Source organism: Cyrtonyx montezumae, unplaced genomic scaffold, assembly GCF_038088225.1.
Source record: "Cyrtonyx montezumae isolate F1298 unplaced genomic scaffold, pur_monq_1.0 scaffold_14, whole genome shotgun sequence".
Taxonomy (NCBI): Eukaryota; Metazoa; Chordata; class Aves; order Galliformes; family Odontophoridae; genus Cyrtonyx; species Cyrtonyx montezumae.
Window position 1 is genome coordinate 4745996 of NW_027071870.1, and position 27879 is coordinate 4773874.

The 27879-nt window shown below is 42.5% G+C and overlaps 1 protein-coding gene across 1 annotated transcript; it reads right to left on the minus strand.

Annotated features, from left to right (window-relative positions):
* Nucleotides 1-27832, minus strand: NMT2 (N-myristoyltransferase 2). Its single transcript, XM_065731307.1, has 12 exons — nt 27612-27832; nt 20172-20307; nt 14617-14761; nt 12183-12301; nt 11996-12087; nt 11773-11889; nt 11237-11407; nt 9443-9551; nt 5683-5853; nt 3473-3640; nt 864-1001; nt 1-663 (listed from the first exon to the last, which is right to left on the minus strand). The coding sequence occupies exons 1-12, from the start codon at nt 27719-27721 to the stop codon at nt 643-645; spliced, it is 1497 nt and encodes a 498-aa protein (XP_065587379.1). The 5' UTR covers nt 27722-27832; the 3' UTR covers nt 1-642.
* Between the last annotated feature and the right edge of the window lie 47 nt (nt 27833-27879).

The following is a 27879-nucleotide window of genomic DNA, read 5'->3' on the forward strand; positions in this document are numbered from 1 at the left end:
TTGAAGATCAAAATACAAATCTGTATTTTTATTGATTTGGCAGCGTTGCTTATGGAGAAACAAATGCACCAGTTAAACCAGTACATTGTCATACTGCTCCAGTTACAAAAAAACACCCAGGACTTTCATAGAGCTACAAACGTATCGTACTTCATGATTTTTCCCCAAATGATGATATCCACGTGAAGTAAATATAGCAAAGATACTCAAGTTTGTATCCTTCATTCTGTTACACTGACAAACGTACACCACCACTTAATAAATAGAAATGCAGCAGTTCATCCACATAATAGCAAATATTTTTGTACCCTAATCCACCACTGAAGTTCAGTTTGTACAAAACAGTCTTTTCTACAGAGTGGAAAAAAAATACCTTCTTCTCATCAAGGTGCAAGCTAAGCTTTGAAACTTAAATGCATGTGCTTTTATTCTTTTCATGGACAATAAAAGTTTCAAGGACCTTCTGATTTATCTGAAAATGCATAAATTTGGTCACATGTGGATTTCTTCATCGTTCAGGTCTAATGGACTATTTCAGTATCACTGACGTTGTGCTTTTACTCCTCTTGAACAATATCATTCCAAGAGTTATGGAGATCAAATTAATTCATAGGATGACCTCAGAGTTCTAGAAACGTGTCCTCATTGTAATACAAGACCAACCTAAAGAAGGATAAAAATGTAGCACTTTAGTTTACATGCAGCAATAAATCTAGGCATTATTCGTTCTCTCCACTGCGATTATGGATCTTAAGCGTGCCCAATTAAAACAGCTATTTTAAAACTCTTCTCATTTTGGCCAACGTAGATTAAAGCATTACTATACCTAGTAGAGTTCAGAAGCTCCTTTTTAAATCCTTTACCTTTTCAGATTCCATGCCAGGACACCTCCAGTTGTACAAATAATACTGCAGATTTCCATCTCCAATTCCAAACTTGAGTTTTTCCAGGAACGTTTTGTTTTCCATTAAGTCTAGTGCATTGAACACATCAAATCCTTTCTGGCAATAGCAAAACATTTTAAAAGTTTTAATGTTTCAAATGACACTTTCCACAGTTGGCACAACAATATCCATGAGACTAATCAAATTAAGTTGGTGAAAAAAGATACATGAGTAAATCTTTCCTTTTAATTAGACATGCATGGAAATTTTCCCAATGGAAAGAAATGCACAACTTTGCTTGAAGATTATCTCAAAAAATGAAGGAATGTTAAAGCTACTTTCAGGGCTGAAGGCCTGAAGAGTTCCTACTGCATTACCCTTTACGTATCTTTATGAACACAAGCATTTTTTACTGCATCACATACAGTGCTTTGATGCATGTGGGCTATTCTAGTTTAACACTGAGTTGAGCCCAGTCCATCCATGCTCATCCAAGCATCCTGCTCACCCTCTCCTAGGGGGTGGGGAGGAAACAGCAAAAAGACTTGAGAATCAAGAGAAGAACACCATAATAAAGAAAACTACACACATAAGCAAAGCAAGAAGTACTCATTCAGTACTTCCCATCACCAAGGAGATGCCCCATTGCTTTCTTGAAAGCAGGGTCTCAGCACACAAAACGGCTGCTTGAGAAACACCATAAACCAAAGCATACACCTTCCTCCTGCCTTCTGCTTTTACTGCTGAGCACAATGTCATAGTGTCTGGAATATTCCCCTGGACGGTCTGTGGTAACTGCCCTGCCTGTGTCCCCTCCCAGTCTCCCACCCCCAACCTCCTCATAGTGGGGATGTAGGGGAGAGGAAAAGTTTTCATGCTGTGGAAGTACGTGTACACAAAAAGCTGTGCTTAGGAATGCATTTATCATTTCTCTTCTCCTGCCTCTCCTCTCCTCATCTGAAAGTCCAAGTGCCAGACCTGCAAATGTACAAAGGCACTTAATGAACGTAGACAGGCCCAACAGGTACTTCGGAAACCCACGAGCAGCTTAACCTCAGTATTTGTACTGCATGATGACCATTTAAAGAAAAGACTCATGCAACATATTCTAAGAGAAACACAGGCATGGGAAGGTAACACTGGCTGCATGGTTACACTATTCCACAGTTCCTGACCCAATCATCAGTGGCCAACTGTATGGTCAGCCACTCAACTCCCCATGCCACACTTCACAACTGGAGACCAACCTTTCTATCTTCACTTTGACTTTTAGAAACAAGCAGTATGTTTAGGCACTCCTGAAAACTATGCTAACATACATCTTCATATTTTTCAGTACCTCTGAAAGCCTGTCTCTAAACTCTGTTTGGTATTACAGTGGAACCTGAGCACTGCGGTTCTGTGCTGCCTGTGACAACACAGGAGATCTCTCTTTGTCAAATAGTTACCTGACTCAGTACTGTTTACAGCTCAAACAAGCCTCAGCAAGCAGTTAATGTCATAGACAATAGCCCAGCTGCAGTGTTGCATGGCTGAGAGACACAAGATGAAGACCGTGCAGCTGTTTTCATGCTGCCTGAAGTCTGAACAGATAAAGCCTTTGCAGACCACAAGAGGCATAATAAAGGATCAGTGCAGAAATCCCCATGCCACATTCGGAGCACAGACAGGCAATGGCTCTGAACAGGGTCAGCTGGAACACAGCAAACACTTGCACTGAGCCATCATCTGCCAGATGTAACATCACAAGCAGTGTGGCAGCAGCACCTCAGCTGGCAGAGGCGAGTTTCTAGCAGAAGTAGAAATCATGCCATGCTCTGCACTGTGCTGGGAACTGCTGCTGCAATGGATACCATGGACTGGATGTGCAGCGCTGTTAACTGCCAGCTCTAAACAGGTCTCTGAGAATCCACTCAAGAGTGCTGGGACCTACACCCCCTGCACAGCTCTGTCCACTGAATACAGTGCCGTGGTGTTTGTGCCATACTGCCATGGAATCCTGATGGTTAAGGGCTGAGCATTTGCTTTTAATCAGACAGCACTAAACCCTTACAGTTCCTGTGTTTAAAAATTTCTCTAGTCCTCCCTTCCATTTAACTAAGTCATCTATCAGTTATTCCACCTACAAAACAGTGCTTAAGAATCACATGACATCATCTATGTAACTTCACATGCAGCAGTTCTTAACAAGATAAAAGTTGGAGCACAGACTTTTTCATTGTGTAGAAATAAAAAGAACACTATTTAATGTATTTAATAGAACTTGTTAATTCATCCAAGGTAAAATATTTTAGTGACATTTTCCATTCTTCTGGTACTGAATGAATATGCTCACCAGTGTGCTCTTGGATACTTACACAGTCAAAGGTATTGCAAATGCTTTGATCTTCATGCTCTTGCTAACATTACACAAGGTAAAATGGAAAAGTAAACACAGTGTTTTATACTAGTCTCATCATATGCACTCTGAGCTGTAGACATTAAAAGAAAACAGAATACAATAGGAGTGCATAAATTACTGACAGTTTTTACCTTGCCATTACTCCTAAGAATACTTTCATGGAAGTATTGGAAGGAAAAATACTTACCAACTTAGCTATTATGAGTGCATCATTCATTAAATCCAAGAGGGGGGTCTCTGTATGAATATTGTAAAAGGAATAGGCAGCTTTCAGGCTTTTATGAACAGGATGGTGCATCACTGTTGAAGGTAATGTGTAGAAACTCAGGAAATCTGTTAAAACCCCATTTGTGCCCTAAAAAATACAAACAAAAACCCAAAACAGTGCATTAATAAATAACCACTCCCTTACTGAGTGCACAGCACAGCACGATTTTGTACATCATACTATTATCCTATAACAGACTGCCTTGGCTAAGAATGGAAGAAACAGAATTATTGACAAGGATGTATTGATACATCGAAGTGAGACTGCGGCCAGAAGTGGTCACTTCAGAAAAGGACACCAACATTCAGATTCTTCTACTCTGTTACATCAGTAACATTTTGACAAACAACAGTCAAAGCATTTCAGTTTGTTTCCCAAGTTTATCTTTCCACAAAGATAACAAAACACACTTCCCATTAAAAAAAAAAAAAATTATAGAAAACTTCTCCCAATTGAACCAATTTTTAAAAGATTTTTTTAATCTGATGAAGTTCACATTGAGGAATCGCTTTTTCAACTTTCTGCTAATAGAAAATAATTCCTTTGCTTGGATATAAAGCATATTTAGATAAGCTCTGGTGATTATTAATCAGCAAGCCCAATCCATTTGCTAGACAACAGTGTTAAATTACACTGAAATTCTAGTACGACCAGTAGTCATCAAAAAGGTGATCAGAGAAAAATCCGAAATATCCTACAGAAACTTGCTTAACATTTAATGAACATAATGACGTTTAACCATTTTCAAGAGTGCATGCAATAGGAAATCATTAACACATGGGCTATAATTGACATGCTCAGCACAAAGAGTATTACTCAGATTTTCACTGTTTCTATTCTGACTGTGTTTCACGATTCCTCTAAGAAGATAAGGCAAAGGAGGCACACAGCTCTGGTACTTATGGACTCTTCTGTAGTTTCCGGGCTTGAATTCACCAACAAAGACAAAAAACAACCCAGAGGAAGAAAGGGTGGTGAGGAGAACAAAAGAGGAGCAATGAATCAAATTAAACCATGGAGAAGTCCAGTGAACACTAGACCCACTGCAAAGTAAGTTGCAAAGTAACTCTGGACAAAGATGACTGATGAGCAACACCTCTTATTTCCAGCAGCAGTAAGTTTCTAAATGAAATTCACACTGCAGTGTGGAAATGCTGACAACTGCTACTTGAAGCTTCTGTGAAAATGTCCTAAGTTGAATAAATTCAGCGCTGACCATTTTAAATAACCTCATCACTTCAAACCAAGTACTTCACTGACTGAAGATGATGCCCACGCCAGTACGGAGTCAAGGGGAAAACCCTATCTTCCTCCACTAGCTCAATCACAGTTACCTCCAACCACCCCCTGAGGACTTCCAATCCAAACAGCAGCCTATTCCTGTACTGCTTATTCTGTCACAGGTGTTGTCACCATAATTCAGGCTGAGGGGAGGAAGCAACAGATGATCACTTAGGAACCAGAGAACTGATCTCCTAGCTGACAGCAATCCACCAGAGCACTAACACACAAACACACACACAAAATAATAAATATCCATACAGAAGCTCTTTTAAATATATATATATATATTTTACTGAAGCAGACTATAAAAAAAACAACACAATTCCCAACAGTCTAGCAGGTGTCTCTAAAAATTGGTTTTAAAGAAGTAAAAATGTTGGACAGGCAGATTGCAGGAACATATCCAACACCTGTGGGAATGAAGCTGAATTCAAACCAAACCCTTTTATCAGTCATCAAAACAGTTTCCTGGAAAAGCAGATTTGAAGACCATTACTTACTATTGGGCGATTACTGCCACATCTCTACAGAAGTAACTGGGATCAGGGAGGCATGCAGGGTGTGGGAAAGTTGCTTTTTAAAATGTGTAAAGGTTCTTTGATATAATATTTCCAAGACAATGATATTTTGAGACTTCAAAATCCTTCTTTAGAAAACGGAAAGAGTGCTGCAGTTTATCACATTCAAACAAGCATTTCCTAACTACAAGGATGCAATATGAGGAACAAATCTTGGAGTCACAACACCAAACCTCAACTGCATTTCAAAATAACTGGATGCTGATGAAAATTTTTCACAAGCAGCATTCACACGCATGTTCTTGAGGTAGTTGGGGAATGTTTTACCTCTACAACAAAAGTGTCAATAATATGCTCCCGAGGCAGGAACCAGTGGGCCACCTCTTCTTCATCCATCACAGGAGCAAGATTAAACTGCTTCAAGTAAGTGTTGATTAATTCTTGTACTGCTTTAGTATCTTTTTGTTCCATTGGTCTCAAACCTGAAGTCTTCGTCGCCTTATTTTAAGAAAGAAAAATAAATGTTAAGACGTTGAAAGGAAAACTGCATATGCAGCAAGGCCTGGAAATAGGCTGCATAGCCATTCCACGTGCTCTAATGCATTTATCATTAGCCTACTTTACCCTAGCCACCTAATTCATTATGCTATTTTACAAACCACTTTCAATCAGAATTCCCCCTCTTCTAATTACTGAGACAGTCTGGAGCACTTCCATCTTTACAGCAACTTCATTTCTCCAGAGAAGGAGATGCTACTGCCAACAGTCCAGGCTTCACACATTTGTATTCCATTTTTTTTTCCCAGGTCAGTCTTTTATTTCTTGTCCTCTTCTAAACTACATAGGGCTCAGGCACAGAAACAAAATGTAAAGCAACTTACATAACAGAAGCTAATCTGAAGACAGCAACCCTTGTCATTCAAATGTAAAAATATTAGTCATGCTATAAACCGAGGTTAAATGCTAGTGTTTAATTAGAAATATTTTAACACAAAATTCCACCTGTTCTTAATGCTTGTAAACTTGCCTGCCAACTCACATTTCTAAATACACCCAACCACAGTCTACAAGGAAAGTTTCTCACAACTTCAAGCTTTCTAAAATTAAAAAAAAAAAGAAAGTTATGGTATTTTAATTTTATTGCAGTTTTCTTGAGTGTAAACACTGGAAGAGAAAAAATTGCTTTCCGGTACTATGTGATAAATGAATGTTTAAACAAGCAAAGGTGGATGAAGACTTCTCTCCCCAGTTTTTATTAGTTTTCTTCACTATTTCTTTTCAGGGAGAGAAAGGCTCATCCTCCTCCAGAGCTTGTTTATCCTGCTTCATCTGTCTGAGCCACATACTTGGGCATGTACCACATTAATCACAGCAAAGTCAATTGCAAGAGCAGCCAGGTAGTGACTTGATTACTGGAAGCCTGAAATTAGTGCAGCTGATTATGCCCTGCACAAAAAGGAGTTATTGTGGGGGAGGTCTTCATTCACATGCTCTGGGATTCAGCAGCTGCAAGAAAAATTGTGGCATATTTTGCCACAGTTCTGTACCGTGTTTAGTCTTCCTGCTTTCCTGAGCAGCCTGGGACAGTGGAGTGACTCCACAACAGCACCTCCTCTAGAATGCTAAGTGCTCTGAATCCATAAGGAGAATGACCCCATTATATGTTGTATTTTGTTCATAACCTCCTTATGAACAACAACTTGAAAAATTAATCGCTGCTCCCCCCAGGCCTTTGACTTCTAAAGCTATACACTGGAGCATGAAGGGATGAAAAGCAGTTGGGCTGGAACTTCTTTACAGGTGCTTAGAATGGCCAACCTGAGTGACTATTTATAGCTGCAGAAGTGAACACACAGAACAGGGCTAAAATGCATTTCTCTGCTCCACACATTGAGCTGCCTTGGGCATAGTCCCGTGTAAATATTCTAGCTCAGGAGCCCAGTCAGAAAAAGATACACTAACACACTCCTGTCCTTATTCAAAACACAGCCAAATTTTCTCCCTGTCAGAATACTCCTTGCTTAAGAGATTAAACACTTCTCCACCTCCACCTATTCTTTAATGTACCTGTAGATATATTCACAAATAGTCTTCAGTGAGGGTGATACTTTAAGGATGGAATTACAGTGTTTCCTCTATTATTTCTGAAAAGCTTTTCAGTTCACACTGTTTTTGTGATTAGGATTGATTAATTCCTATTAAAGGGAGATGAGCTCCCAGTGGCAATGATATTTCAAGGACTCTATGAAAAAGAGGTTAGAATGCAAGGAACACTGGCATTGAGGGACATTAAAACAGTGGTTAGGAATTCAGAAAGCTTTTATTTTAGACAGTTTGGCCTGAATGAAGCAATTTGTCTGACATAACTGTTTATAATAACAGCCTGAGTCTGAAGATGTGGATTTGCAAAATCACTTAGACCTTTCCACAGGAAAAGAAACTCTACAGAACCCAAAGCACAAAAACTGAGCAACAGACATTAGCAAAAATGTCAAGGCTAGGTTGGATGGGGCCCTAGGCAACCTAATCTAGTGTCAGATTTAGTAGCTGTCAATCCTGCTCATACCAAGGGGGTCGGTACCAGATGATCTCTAAGGTCCCTTCCAACCCAAGCCATTCTGTGCTTCTATGAAAAAGATTACATCTTCATTTTCCATAGCAGAATCTCCCAAGTTCTATATAAAAGTAAATGAATAACTGAGCCATAAGGAGTCCTAAGGCACTTTGTGTAAGGCTGACTGTACTTACACTTTGCTGAACGATCCTCATCTTATTTGTTAAGCTGTTCTTACCCTGTATTGCTTCCAAGAGAAACAGTACCAGTGTTGCTACTGAAACCTACATCTGAAATTGTCTATGGGACTTTTTAGACTTTTTAAAAACGTCTTCAGGTCTGATGAAAGCTATATTTAGTTCTCCAAAATTAAAACCTAATTAATAGGGTTATTAATTCTTCAGCTCTGAAAACGGCTGCCCTGCACGCAAGGGAGAACCCACACGTGCAGGCACAGGTAGCACGTGGGCAGCACAGGAAATGAGTCCCACTGACAGCAGCAGGAGTTGAGATCAAGCCGTGGCACGTGCTTCATACTGAGGAGTGCTTAGTGTATTACTCATGGACCAGTAACAACGCAGCCTGCAGCGTCAAGCTAAATATAAACAGAAACAATTCTCCAGAGACAGATAAATCATTACAAAGTGCAATATAAAGTAAAAAAAAAAAGTCTTTTTTTTTTTGTTTTAAACCCAAAGGGAGTTTGTTTACATAAAAAGGTTTACTTGATATGGCACTGGTCCAAAGGATAGTCTGCAAATCCCTCCAGATAGAAAGGTAGCTTTTACAAACGAAGGAATTGCTTTCAATCACAGAGCTTAGGCTAGCTTCCATAGGCTGTTACAGCAATGAGATTTTTTTAGTAGTTCATCTCAGACTACTTACAGAGACTTGCCCTGTCAAGGAAATGCAACTGAAGGCTTTTTGCCAGCCTCGCTATTAGCAGCAAATACGGAAAAAATATTTTTAACTGACCTAGCTAAGCCAGAACACTTTTTCTCTGGCCACAGAATGCAAATAACAGCACACAACATTTGAGACAGCTTTTGCTGAGTCTGCTTGTCGCAGAAGAACAACTTTCTCTGACAGACAAGAAGGAGCTGTGAATTAGAGTGGAACCAACCAATCCCACTGTACTCAACCAAGATTCTAGAGGACTTTTTCTAAGAATTTTAAGATGTCAGCTGTTAATTTTCTACTCCAGTAATTTTTTTTAATCAGATTAATTATACCTAGAATCATCTTACACATCTTCAACTCAATCCCACAGGTCTATAAAGTCAAGTGTATATTCTGTGTATATTTACTTTTTTTAAAGACTTTTGAGTTCACTTTTATGTTTTCTCCCTACACAAACCTACACTTCTAGGAATAGTCTCTTCTGTTTAGCATAGTCCCTATTCCTACTTAATAAAAAAGATTCTACTCTTCTATGTTCTGCACACACAAAAGCCTGAGCTGTCAGAGACAGATGGAAGGTTATTTTGGGCCTCCCAATAACTGTGGGGATTCTCTAGAAGACATACTGCTTACATCAGGAAGTCTGTAGAGCTTCATGGTTCTTTGTAGAGTCATATTTCTACTCAAATGTGAAAATTTCACCTCCACCAACTTTCTGGGATTCAGCGATCGATGCCAATACCTGGAGACAAAATTTGTGAGATTAGTTAGTGTTTTCAGTGTCAGCTTCACTTGTATCTGTTTCTCTAATTTTTTGCTCTTCTCCTTTACAAATTTATTTCCTAGGCAGCCTGCACTGACCTGATGTCTGTAGGAGGCTTGAACAACAAACAAACAAACATCAACAAAAAGTGAAAAGCTATACCTAAGCAATAGCTGTTAAACAAGCTTGCAATCACTGTGTTTTGGATCTAATCTCCTTAAGTAATGCGTAGCCCCAGGGCTAAACATTCTAGTATCTGCCATATGCCTGCCAATCTCTCCATGCTTACATGGTAGCATTTATGTTATTGAATAGTTTTCAAAGCTTAAGAACAGAGGTTCCCACTGCTCACATCTCTGAGCAGTCTGGTGAAGGGACTCTTCCCTGCAGACCATCATGCAACAGAACATCCCTGGTTACTCTAACACAACATGGCTTTCCTTTCATCCTTACCTACAGAGGCTACAGGATCTTTGGCATTGATACGTACAAACAAAATTTAAATCAAAAGGCTCACACATGACTATTCTGTTCTCAGGATACCATTAAAACAGAACTTTTCTCAGCAGAAATAAAAGCAATGAAATCATATTTTACAACTTACAACTATTTTCATGTGATAGTTTTCCCATCTTTATTCAAATTCCTTTCTCTGGGAAAGATTGGAAAAAGCAGATCACACAATTCCCAGAAAGGCTCTGCCATCTCTGGCAAAGAACCAGGTCAACAGGGATGCGTCCCAGCAGGGAAACAGGCCACTTGAAAAACACAGGTATACAATGCTGCCATTGCTAGCATGGCTTTCACCAGAAGGTCAACAGAAACACTATTAATCTATTTGGGGCACAATAAACAAACTCAGTATCAGATTTCAGTCTGAGGATATTTTATCCAAAGTTCCAAAGCAGGAAAAAAAAAAAAAAAGAAACTAATCAGAAAACCACATACATATACTGGTGCTTTTAGGTTAGAATCAAATCCACAGCATTCAATTTCTTCAAATTTTAGAAATATATATTTAATATACCTGCACTAGGTTTATGTGGTGAGGTTTTGGTAGTGAGGTAGCTGCAGGGGGGGGGGTCTCTGAGCAGAGCCCAGCAGCTGTCCTGTGACAGCTAGGACCCACAGCTGCCACAGCTGAACCACGAGTGACACAGGTTGTGCCTCTGGGAGAGTAGATTTAAGAGAAAAATTGCACAACAGCAGCTGGGAGAGAGGAGTGGGAAAATGAGAGAGAACAGCTCTGCAACCAGCAAGGACAGAGACAGAATTGACTGCTGTCCCCATTCCGTGTTCCCTTGCATTTCCTGGGGGGAAGAAGTAGAGGAGGGATGGATGGATGGGGGAGAGTGTCTGCAGCTGGCCTGTAGTTCTCACTGCTCTAGTCTATCAGTGGGCAATAATTACATTAATCTCCTTATGCTGAGTCTGCATTGTCTATGACAGTAACTGGTGAGGGACTGCCCTGCCTTTATTTCAATCCATGTGTTTTTTTTCCATCTTCTCTCCCCTTCCTGTCGTTTTGGGGAGGGAGGGTGAGAAAGCAGCATGGTAAGGCAGAGCTACCTACAGAGCAAAATTACCACAACGGCCAATTACACAGCACGCACTTATATGACTACTACAGGAACCAATGCTATTATGAACATCACCTAGGTTACCTGCAAGTGGCCACAGGTTTGGGGAGCACCACTCCAGCAGTGTAAACAGCCTGAAAAATCCCTTCCAGGTTTACTCTTCTGGTTATTTCCCGAATCAGTACAGGTGCCACCCGTTTAGATCTCAGTTTCTTATGGACACACAGAAAATTGATTTCTACCATTTTCTTCACACTAAAAGGACATTATAGAGTGAAAATGAATGAAAAAAAATACTATTGACAAAAACGAACAGTGCATGCTGCATATTTTCAATTACATAATGTTAGTTTTCCGTGTCATAACAGAAGAATTTGATGTAAAGATAGATCAGCCTGTGTCAAATTGCATCTGCAACAAACATTCATCTGATACAGTGACAGAAGTGGAAAACTGTAAGATATGCAATGCAGCATCTAAGGTGCCTGCAATACTCCATTCCCGATCATCAATGAGCCTCTCTGTAAGTTCTCCATGGTAATAGATGCCAGCTCTAAGATATGTAACATGCCCTTTTAAATTTTTTTTTGTACAAATATAAAAGTAATGGTGAGTTTTACCTGTCATAAATACGAATATTTGCAGGGATGGCACTTATGAATCCTACCAGCTTTTTGTTTGAAGACACTCTAACCCCACAGTGCCACTGTGGTAACCAGCCTGGAGGACGTAGAGCCCTAGAATTGATGACAGGAATAATTACAAATTACTGCCTAAGAAGATGTAATAAAAACACCCTTCTGTGCACTCCAGCCAGAGCAGAATGTAGCATTTGCCACTCACCACAGAAGAAATTCAGGGGAATAATCGAACCTAAACATATTATCATCATCTTCTACATAATTCTCATTCAACAGTGTGTATAACTCCTTCAGCTGAAAACAAAAAGCAGAAAAACAAAAGGTTTATCCACACACAATCAGAGTACATTTCAGTGATTTCAGGTACGTATAATAAACGTAGTACTTACAACTTCAGCATTGCTAAGATCCAATGTATCCCACATAAAACCTTGTGGCAAAGAATATGGCTCTAGACGGACATTGTCCTTATCTGGCTCAATTGCACCATGCGAAGTTACGACTTCGTCTTTTGAAGGAGGAAAAAAGCAAGGGAGGAGAAGAAGAAAATAAAGAGAACAGTTACACTGCTAGCTTCCCCATTAATTCTGTGTTCATATGAACTACTACTTCATTACAATATCTCCAGCCAGCCACAGAACTACTCCATCCAGTATTTCATAATACAGGACACCAGTTTATCAGCACATGCATGGCACGTGGCCAGCTATGAAATCCATGGTTTCATCATGAGAAATATGTACTGACAGCTAATGAGTGACGGATCCTGTTTACAGCTGCCTAGCACAGGCCTGAGCTCAGCAGTACTACTTGGGACCAGCAGCACTGCAAAGCCCACAGCTTGTAAGGAACACCAGAAAAATAGGAAACACGTCTTAAAATCCTACCTGAAATAGTATTTCTCCCACCCTAATGTACAGCTCTAGTTCATCAGTATATAACAATTGGCTATAACCAAAAATTGACCCTCCTCAATGGAGTGGCACCTGCCAAACATGGTCTGTATTTTTCCCAAATGATGTCCAATCCTGACAAATCATTATGGCTCTCTGTCCCATCTGGAAGCTCAGAACTAACAGCACCTTTATATAAACTTTGGAAGTATCAGCTGTCTCACTATACAGCAGACTTGACCAAATAGGATGTAGTAATGGAGCTATTGCTAACAGCTTTAACTGTAAGGCGGGTGGATTCTGAAGTTAATTTAATGCAAAGACTCCTACAGCTACTTCTTGAACCAACAGTTTCTTTTTACATCTGAACATAACCTGTGTATCAAACAATGAAGACCTCCCACTACATTCATTCAGCAGATAACGCAAAATAAAAATAAAAATTCAACAACAGAATCAAGAAGCAATTCAGAAAAACTGCTAAGAAAACCTCTGCCAGCTGAATTCAGCAAAGTGTATTTCTATTCAGCAGCCCTAACAAACCATCTTTAGAGCCATTCTGTTTGTCCTTTTAGGCTGGCAGGAGACAATCATCTCTACAGAGCTCCTTCAGGGAGTACTGAGCATTCCAAACTGAACTCCTGGAAATGCTGTGTAGACATCTGAACTGGCTCTGAAAATGCTTAGTGATGGCAGGAGTGTTTCTTGATTTACACATCAGCTTTTCTTGGTGAGGCTGTTCCTTGGCGAGGCTGTTCTTCCACCAAAGCAGCACTACTGCTAACAAATGCTATTAGTTTACAGACATATCTGAATGAAGTTTGTACAGAGGAGAATCCAGGCAGGTCAGTTCAGTCCAGTGGAGATCTCACTGCTCTGGACTTTTCCATGCAAGGAAGTCAGAGAAAACGTGATCACCAGGGACTGAACTACAGATCTGGATTAATGTGAAACACTGCCCTTCAGACAGACAGAAAGAAGTGCTCCTGTGCTTTCCACTCTTAACTTACTTCCAATTATTCTACACCAGCCTCCAGTGCCATGGAGACAAACATTCAGAACGGAACAATGACAGCTACTGCTTTATTTGTGGGGTCCCCAAGTTTCTCAGGCACTGTAGAGCTAGACAGCTTAAAAAAGTGAAAAGAGAAAATGATACAGAAATAAGTCAGGAAAAAAAAAAAGCCAATTAGAGAGGCAGCAGCTGTCTTCTCCAAGAGAGACTACGATTTACCAACCATGTGCAAACAGGGATCAGATCAATATAAAAAAAAAGTAATCTGACTCATTCCTTACAAAGTGAAAGGCAAGAAGTCACCTCACCATTTCACTTGGTGCCAAGAACAAAGAAGGGGCTCAGAAAATACCTCTTCAAGGTAGTGTATGCTCTGGAATAAACAGGTGAACAAAGAACAGTGGAAGAGTTCAGGCATGAGAGAAGCGTCATTAACCACTTAAATCTGCATGGAAACACTGTAGCCTGCACCAGGAGAGTCATCATCACTGTGACTCTGTACATTCATCTGTGTCCCCCTCCAAAAAAACCCAAAAAACAAAACAACAATAACAACAAAAAAAAAACCCAGGAAAATAAATAGAGTAAAAGTTTACTCCCATCACCACTTGATAGATTTTTTTATTTGCTCTGAAGTGTTCTGTTTGTGTTCTTTTGTCTAAGAGTTCAGACCTAAAATATACAAAGGAATGCTACTGCAGTAGAGTGGAGAACATCAGAATGAGATTCATTAACTCTGTGTTTTGTTGCATGTTATTTTGAAAGGCAAGTACTCACCTAGAGAATATCAGCAATTCCAACACAAAAGATTAAGGAACTCCACCACATGCAGTCTAATTTAACACCCATTTTAGAGAAGCACACAACTGGTATTTGCTCTTTCAAGATCACGTGCCCAGGCCCAATTCAACTTACTAAGTTTCGGAACAGGTTGCGTATCCCAAAACTGGTATTTACGTTTGGTAGCCTCATCAATGTTCTTTGCTGGACCTTGGCATGCAGAGAGCAGCTCCATCGCTCTCTGGATATCTTGAAGCTTCTGCATTGGAATGGCTGGGTTCTGCATGTGGAGACAAACAGAAGAGGTACCATTACTTGGGATGTGCTGTTTACTTTAGACCACTGTATAACTATGTGCATTTATCTCATTCTTATGTATTATTTCATAAGCTCTTCTTATCACAATCACTTTTGGTATTATCTTCAGCAGCAGGAGGAGGGAAGGGTAAGTGGGAAGGAGACATGCAGCTTCACAAAATACTTAGCAATTTTGAGTAGCGTTTGCATTTAGCTGAGAAAATTCAGTGTTGGAAACATATAACTGCAGCATTAAGCCAGGATACTATTACCACAATAAAATGCTAATTAGATCCCTCTCCCAGTGGTAAAATAGAATGAACAGCAAAAAGCAGATCAGCTTAGATATCTAACAATCTAAAGGCACTACACAGTGATATTTGAGGTTATACCTCATCTATATACTACAAAACATTACTTAAGTTCAGTATGGCTCAATATTTCAGTTGCTGTTTATATTAACATCCACTTTACAACCTTAGTTGTATTGGATCTACCTTCTCTTAGCTTACAAATTTTATAGTAGGCAGCTTACTGCATCGTATCTTACATAAAAGTTCACCATTTTGCCACTAATGCCCGCTGTGCAACGCTCACAACCTAAGGCAACTTTACCTTATAGAAGCAGACGTAAAATAAATTAATCTTCCATTTAAAAGCGGAAAAATCTTAACAGAGAGTTATCTGAAAAACATAAAAATCTAAGGCTTAGCATTTCTGAACTGAGCTCCTAAAACCTGGCTTCTGAGCATTCTGAGTACGTGTAACTAGAATGAGAATTCTACCTGCACATGAAACTGCAGAGGAATAATGTAAAGGAACTCACCCCTCTCTCCCTCCCTCCTTCTTTCTCTTTCTAGGATCATCTCCCAAGTGACAAGTTGAGCATACTAGCAGCATGCTTATGCTCAGGTTTTCCTAGACTTTGCAGTGGAATAAATACACCTGATGGAATAGTCTCAAATGGATTGGAAAATGTTACATACTTCTGGATAGAGATTTCAAGCCTGACGTTTTCTTGCTGAATATCAATCCTATTTCAGTATTTCGCTTTCTAACCATGATTTGTGTGTTGAAAAACCACCATAAGCCACATGTAATAATGAACTTAAAGCTTCACAAGGATGGGCAACTGCCTTCAGTGTCCTCACTCACAGAAGGAGTAGCTCTGCAAAGGCCTGTAGCTCATTCAGGCTATCATTTTTCTACACATTGTAAAAATGTGCGCTCTCTAAACATTACGCAATTTCTTTCACTAATTTAAGCATGGCTAAATTTGGCCTGTGAGCACGCTTTAACACCCATCATCTGAGCAATTGTGAACTAGCATATTTACACACTTCCAAGTAGTTCTACTAACTAGATCAGTGCCAGTGAAGCTTACGAATTCTACTCCCTTCTTAGATCCAAGTTATAGTGACATAGATTACTTTCATTAACTAAAAATCAATTTGACAACTCCTGCTGGCGTGGTACAAACACTTCTAATTCTGCTAAGAAAATTCAGAACCCTTATCAGTAGATTAAGTAATCATACATCGATGCTGACATACAAGAATTTATTATGTTTTAGATCTTTTTTTAATTCCAAATTTTTTTTATAGATAAGAAAACAGATGATCTACATAAGTTACTAATTTCTAAAAAAAAAAATAAATGTTCACTAGCACATGGAAAGTAGAAGGCCATGTTTTGCTACTAAGCACAACATGATTGGGACATTTGGAGAAATCTCCTCTCAGTTCTTAGAGGTTGAGAGGAAATCCTTTTGGTTTCCTTTAGTGGAAGGCAAGAAATGTCTACACGGAGCTTCAAAATGAATGAGAAAGAGTGACTCTGTTTAACTACAGCATAAAGGAAGCACAAAAGGTAGTGTAGTGCAATGGAGCTGAGGCAGTGCAGTTTCTACCCCAGTTTTGGTGACAGAACCTAACCTAAGATCTTCTGTGTCTTGGCCTTATGGCAGAGCCCAAGTCTCCCACTACCCAGAGCAGGAGAATGAGTTAGGGACCTCTCAGCACGAGTCACTTAGCACAAGCCTGTGAGGACTGTATTCCTTCCGATATTTAGAAGGGGATTATAAACAGGACAGGAATCAGTTTTTTACATGGGTAACAGGACAAGGGGAAATGGTTTTAAGCTCAAGGAGGGAAGGTTTAGTTTGGATGTCAGGGAGAAGTTCTTCACAGAGTGGAGAGGTGCTAGCACAGGCTGCCCACAGATGCTGTGGATGTCCCCCATCTGTGGAGGTGTTCAAGACCAGATTGGATGGAGTCCTGGGCAACCTGCTCTAGTAACAGATCTGGAGGCTGGTGGCCCTGCCTGTGGCAGGGGGCTTGGAACCTGATGGTCCATGGGGTCCTTTCCAATCCAAGCCATTGTATGACTCTATATGATATGCAGGATACACCTGAGAGTGCTTGAGAGCTGACAGGTGTTACTGCAAGATCACTCTATATAAAGCTTGATAGATTACAGCAATTCTGGACTTTTTCTGTGACTGGAAAAAAGGAAATATCACATTCATCTTCAAGAGGATTTTGAGAAATCAGGGGTGGATACTGCTTAATGATCTTGACACAGTATGCATTCTCCTCAAGTTCACAGATGATACCTCGCTGGGGAGAACAGTTGAGGTGCTGGACTACAGAGCTGCCATTCCAAGGGACCTCAACAAGCTGAAAGCAGTGATGTCATTAACAAAGGTAAATGGAGACAGTGAAAGCCCACACAACAGGAAAGGCTAGCAATGACTGGTTAGGATGAAGCTTTGCAAAACCTGGGAGGCCCTGGTGTGCAGAACTGAATGTGAACCAACAGTCTGCTCTCACAGCAGTGAAAGCCAACTGTATACTGGTTTGTACCAGCAAGAGTCTTTCCTTTCTCTCTCACCTTTGAGACCATAAACACAGTTTTGGGTTTCCTATCACAGGGAAACCATGTCAGCATAGTGCAGAGGGTTCAACAGAAGACCACCAAAATAGCTAGAGGGCAGAACCACATGACATGCATGCCTCAAGAAGGCAGATGACAAAAGGCTAAGGGAGTGAGAGATCTTATTTCTGCCTAACAAGAGGATATAAAGAGGACCCAGTCAAGTCTTTGCAGAGGGGCTTAAGGACAGAACAAGAAATAATGGACACGAGTTGAAAAAGATCAAGTTCCATTTTAGATACAAGGATTATTAATAGTAATAATATTCTAACCACACGAGTGGTCAAACACTGGAAGAGGCTGCCCACAGAAGCTGCAGAATCTCCATTCTTGGAGTCCATACAAACCCATCTATACCTGAACAACCTCACCTAATTAGATCTGCACTAAGCAGGAGGTTAGGCTGAAGATCTCCAGAGGTCCTTTCCATGCTATGTTAATTTTATGACTGAATGCTGTGCAGGTCATTGGTGACTACAACAGTCACTGACAGTATCAGAGATCTGGCCAGTTCACTTGTGCCAGTGTGGGAATTTTACATCCCTGGGGCTAGTACTGACAACAGATTCCACAAAGTCTCATGAGGTGGGCAGCAAAATGTCCTACAGGTCAACTTGAGCACACAGCTAGCAAGCATTTGTTGCTGTGGTTACACTCATGCCAGTGCTCAAGAGGTCCAGCATCACAAATGAGAGAGGGAGAAGCCAAGGAGACTCACTGTTCTGCTTTTCTCATCTGAGTGGTACACAGCTTACAAGTTCAGCTCACCTCAAAATTCTTTTTTAAAAGTAATTGTCAGTGAGTTCAGAAGCCATGCTGAGTATTACACAAGGATCTTGCATTTGTTCTCCTTGAGAGCAAGTGTACAACGTCCCTTTCCTCTGAAATCTATTGCAGAGCATCTTTCAACGAACAGCAAACAAATGCTAAACGCCTTCTTCCATACTTCACATAGTACAAAGAATACAAAACCTAAATACCACTAGAGTACTTGAGAAAATGTATTTCTCCACACTAACAGATGAGCAGCCTAAGATGCTCTTGAAAACAATCTAAAACCCCAAAGCTGTCCAAGACAGAAACCTGTTTACTAATGAGGCTGTACACCTGAAACAATGAACAGAAAGGGAAACAAACCAACACTGGTCTATTTGCAAGTACAAAAATGAGGAAGCTCTATAAGGGCAATAAAATAGCTTAGCTACACTACAGCCTGAGAGAAAAACTTAAATAAAGGCATCCCTTGTGTGCCTACAAAACAAAACATTAATATTGCTAACAGACTGGCTAAACTCGTTGTGTTACTGAAATATCACTAAGTGCATCACTGTAACAAGCTAAGTTCCCACGTTTGCAAAATACAGTGTGTGCTACAGGAACCGTGTGCAAAACTACAAGGTGCTGAGGACTGGTACCCTGTAGATCAAATGAAGCAGACTCCTTTTAATGCAACAACAGATTTGGACAGCAGGGCATCTAGGAACTCTCATGATACTGCAACAATTTATTATACCTTAATATTAAAACCAGTCCCACTCCCACTATGAAAGAATGTAACATTACTTGAGCTTGCAATCTTCTTGCATTAGCAATTCATACCACATACTTCAGAGGAAAGCAACATCAAAACACGTAGTGAGAAAAGAAACTATAAGATCGTTCTACATATATCTATAAACATCCCATGTGGCAAATGTAACCGTACAAAGCAATGGGTGTGACAAGTGATGATCCAGAGGGACAACACAAAAGGCCCACAAAGGCTGCACATCCCCTTGAGTAATCCTGCATTCTTACTTACAGTGGAGACTTTTCAGGCAGCAAAAAGTTTCTTCAGTCTGTACCTCCATGTTAAGAGTTCACTGCGTTTTATGCATGATATACTGCTGCTTTGCCCAAATGAGACAGGTTAACAAAGCAGGTTCAAACCTCGATGAGATTTTGCCTGAAGACTGGACTGGTTTGGTTGAACACTGGATTTTATTTATCTGTGTATATGTGTGTGGGTAGAAAGCTACGAAGCAGCACAGGCAGCATACAGTCAGCATGAACTCACTTGTCCAGCCCTCCACCTGCTGATGCTTGCCACAAGTTAATACTATGCTGTGCGTGCAACTGCAACTGCACTAAACCATGTCAGGTGGCATTAAACTGAACTCAACTTACCAAACGCAAAATGAGCTTAAAAGCATTACCAGTGCAGGTTAAGACTCTCTGCTAAAAAGCCTGAATTCTGACTGCCTTTAAAGAATACAGTGATTAAAAACTGCTGTGGTTCCAACTCTGGCTAACTTCACACAGTCAGCCAACACCAGGACTTACACCTCGCTTCTCAAGAGAGCTGCCTAGTCCAGATGCGTTAGGGCAGTACCACCAGCTCTCTTTTACAAAAAGCAACACATAAATTACAAAGCTGAAACAAAAAGCACACACAAACTGAAACAGGACAAGGCTCTCACTTTTGAAGGCTGCTGAATTTTAATCTCTTGAGAGTCAGATGCAGAATCTGATTTGGTGCCTCCAGAATTTGGCTTCTCCTTTTTTCTCTTCTGTTTCTTTTTCTTCTTCTTCGCTCCCAAATCCCCTCCAGGACTTCTGCCAGAAATTCAGAGAATGTGCAATGAGAAAAATCAATAACAACAGACTTAAAATTCATAAAGATTAAATATGGAAAAATCAGCATCATTATAAGAAAAATCTAACAGTAGTTTGAATCCGCAGCCAAGGCAGGGGAAAGGAGGTGGGGGGGAACCAAGAGTGCATTCACAAAGAGCTTTCTGCAAGCACCTCATTTGTTTTACACTCAGAGCCCAGCACAAGCAAGTATTTCGACACAGCAGTGTGAAATTGTGCTACTGTCAGAGCCACAGCTCAAACGTGAAATGACCACTCTCACACGTAGGCAGGAGGCCCACAAGCATAATGAACTGGTTACTCAGAAAGAAGCATTTTGCACAGAAAATTGAACCAAAGACTTCAAGCAAGAAAGGTGCCTTGGGGCGTTGCATACAGCAGAGCAAGAGTTCTCTGACTCTTCTACATGTGGTTGCTGGAGGGACAGATAAAAACCCCCTGACCCTGTAACCACACATTCCATCTGCCCTGCTCCAAGCACAGGGTGGGGTGGGATTTCCTGGGGAGAAAGAGGTGTAGAAACAAATTCAGCTGAGCTTGGAGGACCATGGGAAAGTGCAGGAATCAAGGAAGGCATCCTCCTCCAAAACTGGCTAATGAGTGATGGCCCAATATTTACTCTCCCTGATGTACAGACATCAAGGACAGCAGAATTAGGTTTGGATTGGATTCTTCTCATTCTTTTGTCAGGAAATTTTATTTCTAATTGAAGCAGTGATGAAAGTCTTGCTGAAATCTTATTAAGAATCACCACAAAACGATCCAAATATTTGTGCTTAAAAACAGTCAGTACAACAAAGCATACACTGTGCAAGCAGATTCTGACATATTTGGACTATCGATAACACAACTTCTATCTTCCTAAAGGAGGTTCTAATTTAGCAACTAATTGAGATATAGAATCAAGATTAGATTAGAATATGCAAAGAGTGGGAGGTGTTGGGAACTCTCAGACAGAAAGCAAAGGAGGGAATGAGTCAATTAACACAAAGCCTATTCAGGTTTATCTCCCAGCAAAGCTATGAGCATATTATGCAGCTCAATACAGACGTTAGAGTTTTGGGGCGAGGGTGTTTTTCAGTGGAAAAGAAAAAAGTTGAGGAAACTATTCTGGAGAAAAAAACAAAAAGTTAAAGAAAAAACAACAAAAAAAAGTTGTGACACTGGGAAACCAACAGGAAAAACTTAGAAGAACATTAATAAAATTGTTCAGGCCAATATGTTTGCAGTGGCCATGGTTTCACCATGAATGCCCATAAGACCATACTCAGCAGCTAAAGCTCATCAGAGCTCAAGTCAGTGTGAAAGTACCAAATTTTCAATTTGGAAGCCAAAAGCCTGCAGTTCATCAAGGATTTAACCAAAGAGAGACTTTGTGGCATCACTGCTTTTCTCAAAGAAAGATCAAGGCTGACAAGAGCCTACCATTCCCAGTTACACCAGACTAAGTCACTCTCCCACTGAGGTAAGAGTTGGAACCTCTGAACTTGAGATCAGCCCACAGGAGTTGCTCAGAGGACTGTGATGTAACAGAGCAACACAGAAGGGAGAATCTGGAGTATTCACCAGAGCTTTGCAGACAGAGCAGTGAAGTACATCAAGCAGAGAGCTTTCTGTGCACAGTGATGACACTGCTGGATCACTTAGATGATTCTATTAGCAGTTCCTAAACTCCAAGTGTAAACCTTTATGAAGGCCTGTATACCAAACTCACATTTGTGTGCAATCTAAACAAAAAACAGACCTAGATAATAGAATCAAAGAATTGAATGGTTGGAAGGGACCTCTAGGATCACCACCTTCCCACCTGCTGCCACAGGCAGGGCTGCCAGCCACCAGATCAGCACTAGATCAGATTGCCCAGGGCCCCATCCAACCTGGCCTTAAGCACCTCAAGGGACAGGGCATCCAGAACCCCTCTGGGCAGCGTGTTGTAACATCCCACCACTCAGTAAAAAAAATACCCCAACATTTAATTTAAATCTCCTTTAGTTTAAAACGATTCCCCCTTGTCTCATCACTATCTACCCATGTAAAAAGTTCATTTCCCTCATGTTTATAAACTCTCTTTAAATGCCTGGCAATAGGTTATAAATACAAGACAATGAAAAAAACAGACAAGACTTATCCAGGACTTCAATGTCTCTGGAAACACTGAAGCAAACAACAGAGCAAGTGAGATTTCCACCTTTGCTAAGGTGCATTTAACAAGCTACTGCTTTGTTTTCTTGAACTTAAACTTTTCCTAAACTTTCCCCTTTTCCAGTAGCATAACAAACACCAGGGAGACATCACCCCATGTCCCTGAGCTGACCCCACACCAAGTCACTGCCCCAGTCCCCGCTCCCCAGCAGCTCATCCTGCAGCAGGAGCTGCCCACTCGCACCCACCGGGCTCCTTTTCACTCCGGGGTCAACGTGCTATTTAGTTTGCTGAAAGGACTAGTGACTATTAACATAAAAATAAATAAATAAATACAAATAAGAAGTTTGGCAGCTGTATAGAAAAAAAAGCAGCTTTGTCAAAGCATAATTAATGTTACCCCAGTTCAACTGCACTTTTACCAGGATAATCGCAGTTTGTTCCTTGACCAGCTCAAGGCTTTCTCCACATAGAAATGCATATATGTTTTTAATTTGATAAAGAGAAAAGCCAGGAACAAGCTGCTACGAAGGCTGGACAGTATTTGAAACTACTCATATCTTAACTCTGCTTGGGGTTGGGGAGGGTGATCAGGGAGAAGTATTTGAAACCTCTTTGAATAATCTCCCCCCTCTTCTTTCTCCTACCATCTCCACACCTTCACAAGTCCCTGCCCTCAGCTACTGGCCTTCGCATGCAGAACTTTCTCAGTAGTGCCTCTCACAACATAAACATCTGCACCCCTTGTTTGACAGGTTACCGGGTCTATTCAGGGCTATTATTTTTATGCAATCTGCTGCTTAGGGTTGGTCTTATCACAGTCATAGCCCACACAAAGTTAAAACTGAACGCAACGCAAATCCCTGTGCCCTTCACCTCACTGAGCATGCATGCAGCTGAAGTTTGGCAGCAGGCAGCGTGCAGAAACTTGGGTCAAACCAACAGGATCATCCAGCACGAGCTGCAACCAGAGACACCAAATAAACTGGGGCAAAAACAGCGCATCTCCACACTGGTGGTCTTCCTCAGCCTCAGCCCTGGAAAGGACTGAAAGGTCTTAAAGCTGGGAAAGAAGAGGTGAGAAGGGAGGAGCCTTGTTGCTCAATATTCAGTAATTACACTGGACATAACGGCACAAAGGAAACAAGATTATTAGCGGAGACTCCTATTAACAGCTTTTCTTTAAATTAAACATTCTAATGTGCTAAGATCTGAGTTCTCATCTGCTCAGGCATGCCTGTAAGAGGTGAAACACACCTCACTCTTAAAAGCTGGAAAAAATGACTCCCACAGCTCAACAGAAGCTGACCTTCAGATGTGAAACTGCTCTTGCTTAACCAGCACAGGTAGGAGGATGAGGACCTGCATCTCACTGTGACGCTGCCTGGAGCAGCCCAGCCCCAGTGGGAACACTGCTCCTGGGCAGAGGTGTGCCTGCCCCACAAGCACGCTGCTGACAGGAGGGGGGCTGCACCCTGAGGGGTACCCCAGACCTGGTCTGTGGTATTTCAACTGCATCCAGCATGTTGGTCTGATGAAGGAGAAAGCAGAGAGGCCAAGTAATGTGTGATCCAACTGCAGCCAAGGGAAAAGAAGCATCAAGAGACTGCCTTCTGCCCCAAAAGCGCTAGTGGTTTGGCCTTGCTGCAGGAGCAGGCTGCAGGAAAGTTCCTCAGGCCCACATTTTCATGATTTTGTTACACATATAAGCCCGTGATCCCACCCACATACCTTTCCACTTATGTGCACACATCTGGTGTTTTGCATAGATGTGAAGAAAAAACTGTGCCTCTCTCAACGTGCTGGTTTTTAACCAAACCCTGTGGGGCGAGGTAGGGAACGCTGCGCAGAGCTCTGAGCAGAACGGGCAGCGCTCAGATGGAGCAAGTGGGGCCGGCAGAGCCACAGCAGCCAGGTGCTCACACTGCTCTGGCCCTCTGCTTTCATTCAACAACATCCTTCCTTCCCACTGAATATTCCTCAGTGCTGTTTTAATTGTCTTTCTGGACACTGAATCCTGCTTTAGCAGAAACAGCTCACTGTAATATCAGCATCTGCTTTCAGTTACACGGAGTGGCAATTTTAAGCTAACAATTTCTCAAATCTAAAACTAAACCTCTGTTTTGGCTGCTTATTTTGAAGCTGTGAAGGCCCAGGTCCGTACGGTTGAGGTTTTTGTCTCCTTCACCGTATTTTCTGTCTCCCTATGAATAAGTGAGGTCGCAAAAACTGTGTTTCTGAAGGTGTTGCACAGATCTTTTTGATCATAAAAACCAGATCAGGCAAGATTTCAACACATTTCAAAGTAGCATTACTTATACCAGGGCTGTCCTTGGTTCATACAGAAAATGGAGGCCTGGAAGCAAAGAGCTTTCCCCCTCCTGTATTAGGCCACTGCCACTTCAACAGCATAAGACCAGAGAGGGCTATTCCACGTCCTTCAAATTCCACACCCTTCACATTCCACACTTAGCTCTCCCATTCCTGACAGTCCTTCTGGTCTAACACTTCAGTTGTGCACATTTTGGTGCTTGGAAATGCAGGTTTCTTCAGCATGAAAACCCAGCAGCAGTGCAGAGCCCACAGGCACTCCCCACAGCTCTGCAGGCCTCCTGTCTGCAAGGCTGTGCGCCAAGATTTGAGTCTCACATGTTAAAACCAAATACTGCCTCCAGGCCTTAAAAATATACTATAACGTATCTGTATCTAAAAGTAGAGCTGTTTAGAAGGCTGCCCTTTAATGATAACTGAAGGAGTATACTACTAAAACATCCAAAGTAAATCATTTGTTCAGAGGAGGTGGGGTCTAAAGGTCATATTTTTCCTCATCTGCTTACGAAATCTTCTTTTCTGTCATAGAGCAGAAGCAGCTTCATAGAATGAAGGGAGAGGCCTCGCCAACCAGGCTCAGCAGGTGCATTAAAAGGTATTTCTCCACACACACACACTAACAAAGCTGCCTTGTAAACAACATTTTATTATGAAGCAGAACAAGTACAGCATAACGCATCAAGCAGGAGCTAACTGCAGACAGAACAGCAATGAGTCACACAACATACATAATCCTGCAGCTAAAAATCAGGACCAGAAACAGACAAAGACATTTGCACAGCTGAGAGCCAAAATGGGTATTTTCTGCTGCAAAGTCATGCTTACATACATACATACATATATATATATGCACAATACCTATTTGTGGGCAGTATTGCAATGACATGTTACGAGATAGTTTGACAGTAACTTCATTTACAAAGTGATCCTACCAGAGACCGGCACACAACACATACTGACTGTTATATATATAAAAAAATAAGTACAGGTAAAGACTGCATGAGATTAAATATTGATCAGCATCAACGACGACCATTCAGCACATAGCAGAGCCAGTTTTAAGTTGCAAGACTGCCCATACACTGCTTACCTATACAAAGCCTAACCTACAAACTCCACGTAAACTTCAAAGCTACCTCTAAAATGCAAACACTGCAATATGGAAAATACAAGGAACAATACAGGCTCCTAGAGCCATGGGTTAGCTTCCCTACTGGAGTGCAGGTCTTAAGGCATAGCTGCGTTTGCTGTAATGTAACATTTTTCTTTGCATTTGATGGAACTTGTTGGAATTCTTCAGCCTGCAGAAAGGTGTAGCAAACAAGGTTCTCAAAGACCTCATGAAAACAAAATGCAGTCATTCAAAAGTCAATATTAGACTTCATGCATCAAAAACACCACAGAAAACTGATACTCATACTTAGAGGCTTTTCTCTATGGCAGTGGTCTACCTCATATTCCACTAAATTGCGTACTGAAATAGGAAGTGAAAGCTCCCAAGTAAAGATGGATTAAGAAGCTTCTTTGAAATACTCCTTAAAGCACCTCTGGGATGTTCCAGAACGAGTTTTGGAGAAGACACTGCACAAATCCACAGCTGGACAAGGCGTCCCAGTGAGCTCGGTGGGGTACAGCAAGCACCCTGCGTCCACACTGCCAACACACAGACCCAGCAGCACACAGGGAAGTTTTCCCCTCGCTGCCTTTTAAAGCAGCCAGCCCTCCTCCACTCCAGGGCTCCCAGCCTCCTCTCGCCATAGGTAAGCTGCAGAGCCGCTTGTTGCCAAGCAAACCTCGGGCAGGAGATGACAAACAGCTTACATCTTCAAGCATCAGTCACCCCCAGGAACGCTCTCAACCAAACGAATCAGAAATTCGCGAGGAAGGTGTTCACGTAGCGGTATAGAAACTAACCCTATTTCTATTCCCGGTTGCGACAAAGGAGCATTTTCTTTACCACCCGGAGGCAAGAAGGCACGTCTAAACGAAGCCAGTTTTTAAACGCATCTCCTCCCATAAGCTGCAACGCGAGCCAGGCCCGTGGCACAGGATGCCCAGGTGGAAGCACGCCAGGGATGCACACGGTGCACGGCCCTGGGCCGCTGCAGGCGGTCCGAGGGGAGACGAGTCACGGCGGGCAGGCTGAAAACACCCGCTCCGCTCCACACAAGGCGCGGATTTCCAGCCGCTATTCCGATTCGGACAATAGAGGACGCCGAGCAGGAGGAGGGAGCGCACGGCAGAGGGACGCGGAGCCGCCCCGCAGCGCGGCTGTGCCGTGCCCGCTGCGCACCGACACACGCGGGGAGCCGGGAGCGGCGCGGCCGGGGCGGCTTCCACGGCCCGGAGCCCGAGACGGAGCCGCTCCGTCCCGAAAAAGCGCTGCACACAAATACAACGGAACGCGATTCCCTCCCGAGGCGGGGAACGCAGGCGGGCCAGCTTCCAACTCCACCGCCCGGCCGGCGCTCCGGGGCGGTCGCCGAACCCTCCCCGGCCGAGGCCCCTCCGCTCCCCGTGCCCGCCGCCCCCACGCTTCCTCCCGCGGCGGACGCGGCCCGGCCCGGCGGGGTCCTCCCTCCCTCCCTTCCACCCGCAGCCGGCGCGGGCTCAGGCGGAGCGCGGGCCGCCCATCGGAGGCCGCCCGCCGGCTGACAGCCGCCAGCCCCGCGCGGAGCACGGCTCTCCCCGCGCCGCGAACGGCCGCCGCGGCCCCGCCGAGCCCGCCCCGCCTCCAGCTGAGGGACGGAGCGACGGAGAACGGCAGCGCCGTGCCCGCGGCGCGCCCCTACCCCTTGGCGTGCTCGGCCTCCTCCTCATTGTCGCCGTCTATGCCGCAGGTGTCCTGGTCATCCAGCTCCAGGCTCTGCTGGCTGGCCGCGGACTCGCTGTCCTCCGCCATCACGGGGGAAGGAGGGAGGGACGGCAGGAGGCGGGGGAGCCTATGAAAGGAGCCGGGGCGCACGGGCAGATGCAGTCCGGAGGAGCTCCCTCTAGCTGCTGTCCTCCCCCGTGCCGGCGGTGGAGGCGGAGGCCGCGGGGTTTGGGGGCCGCTCCCCG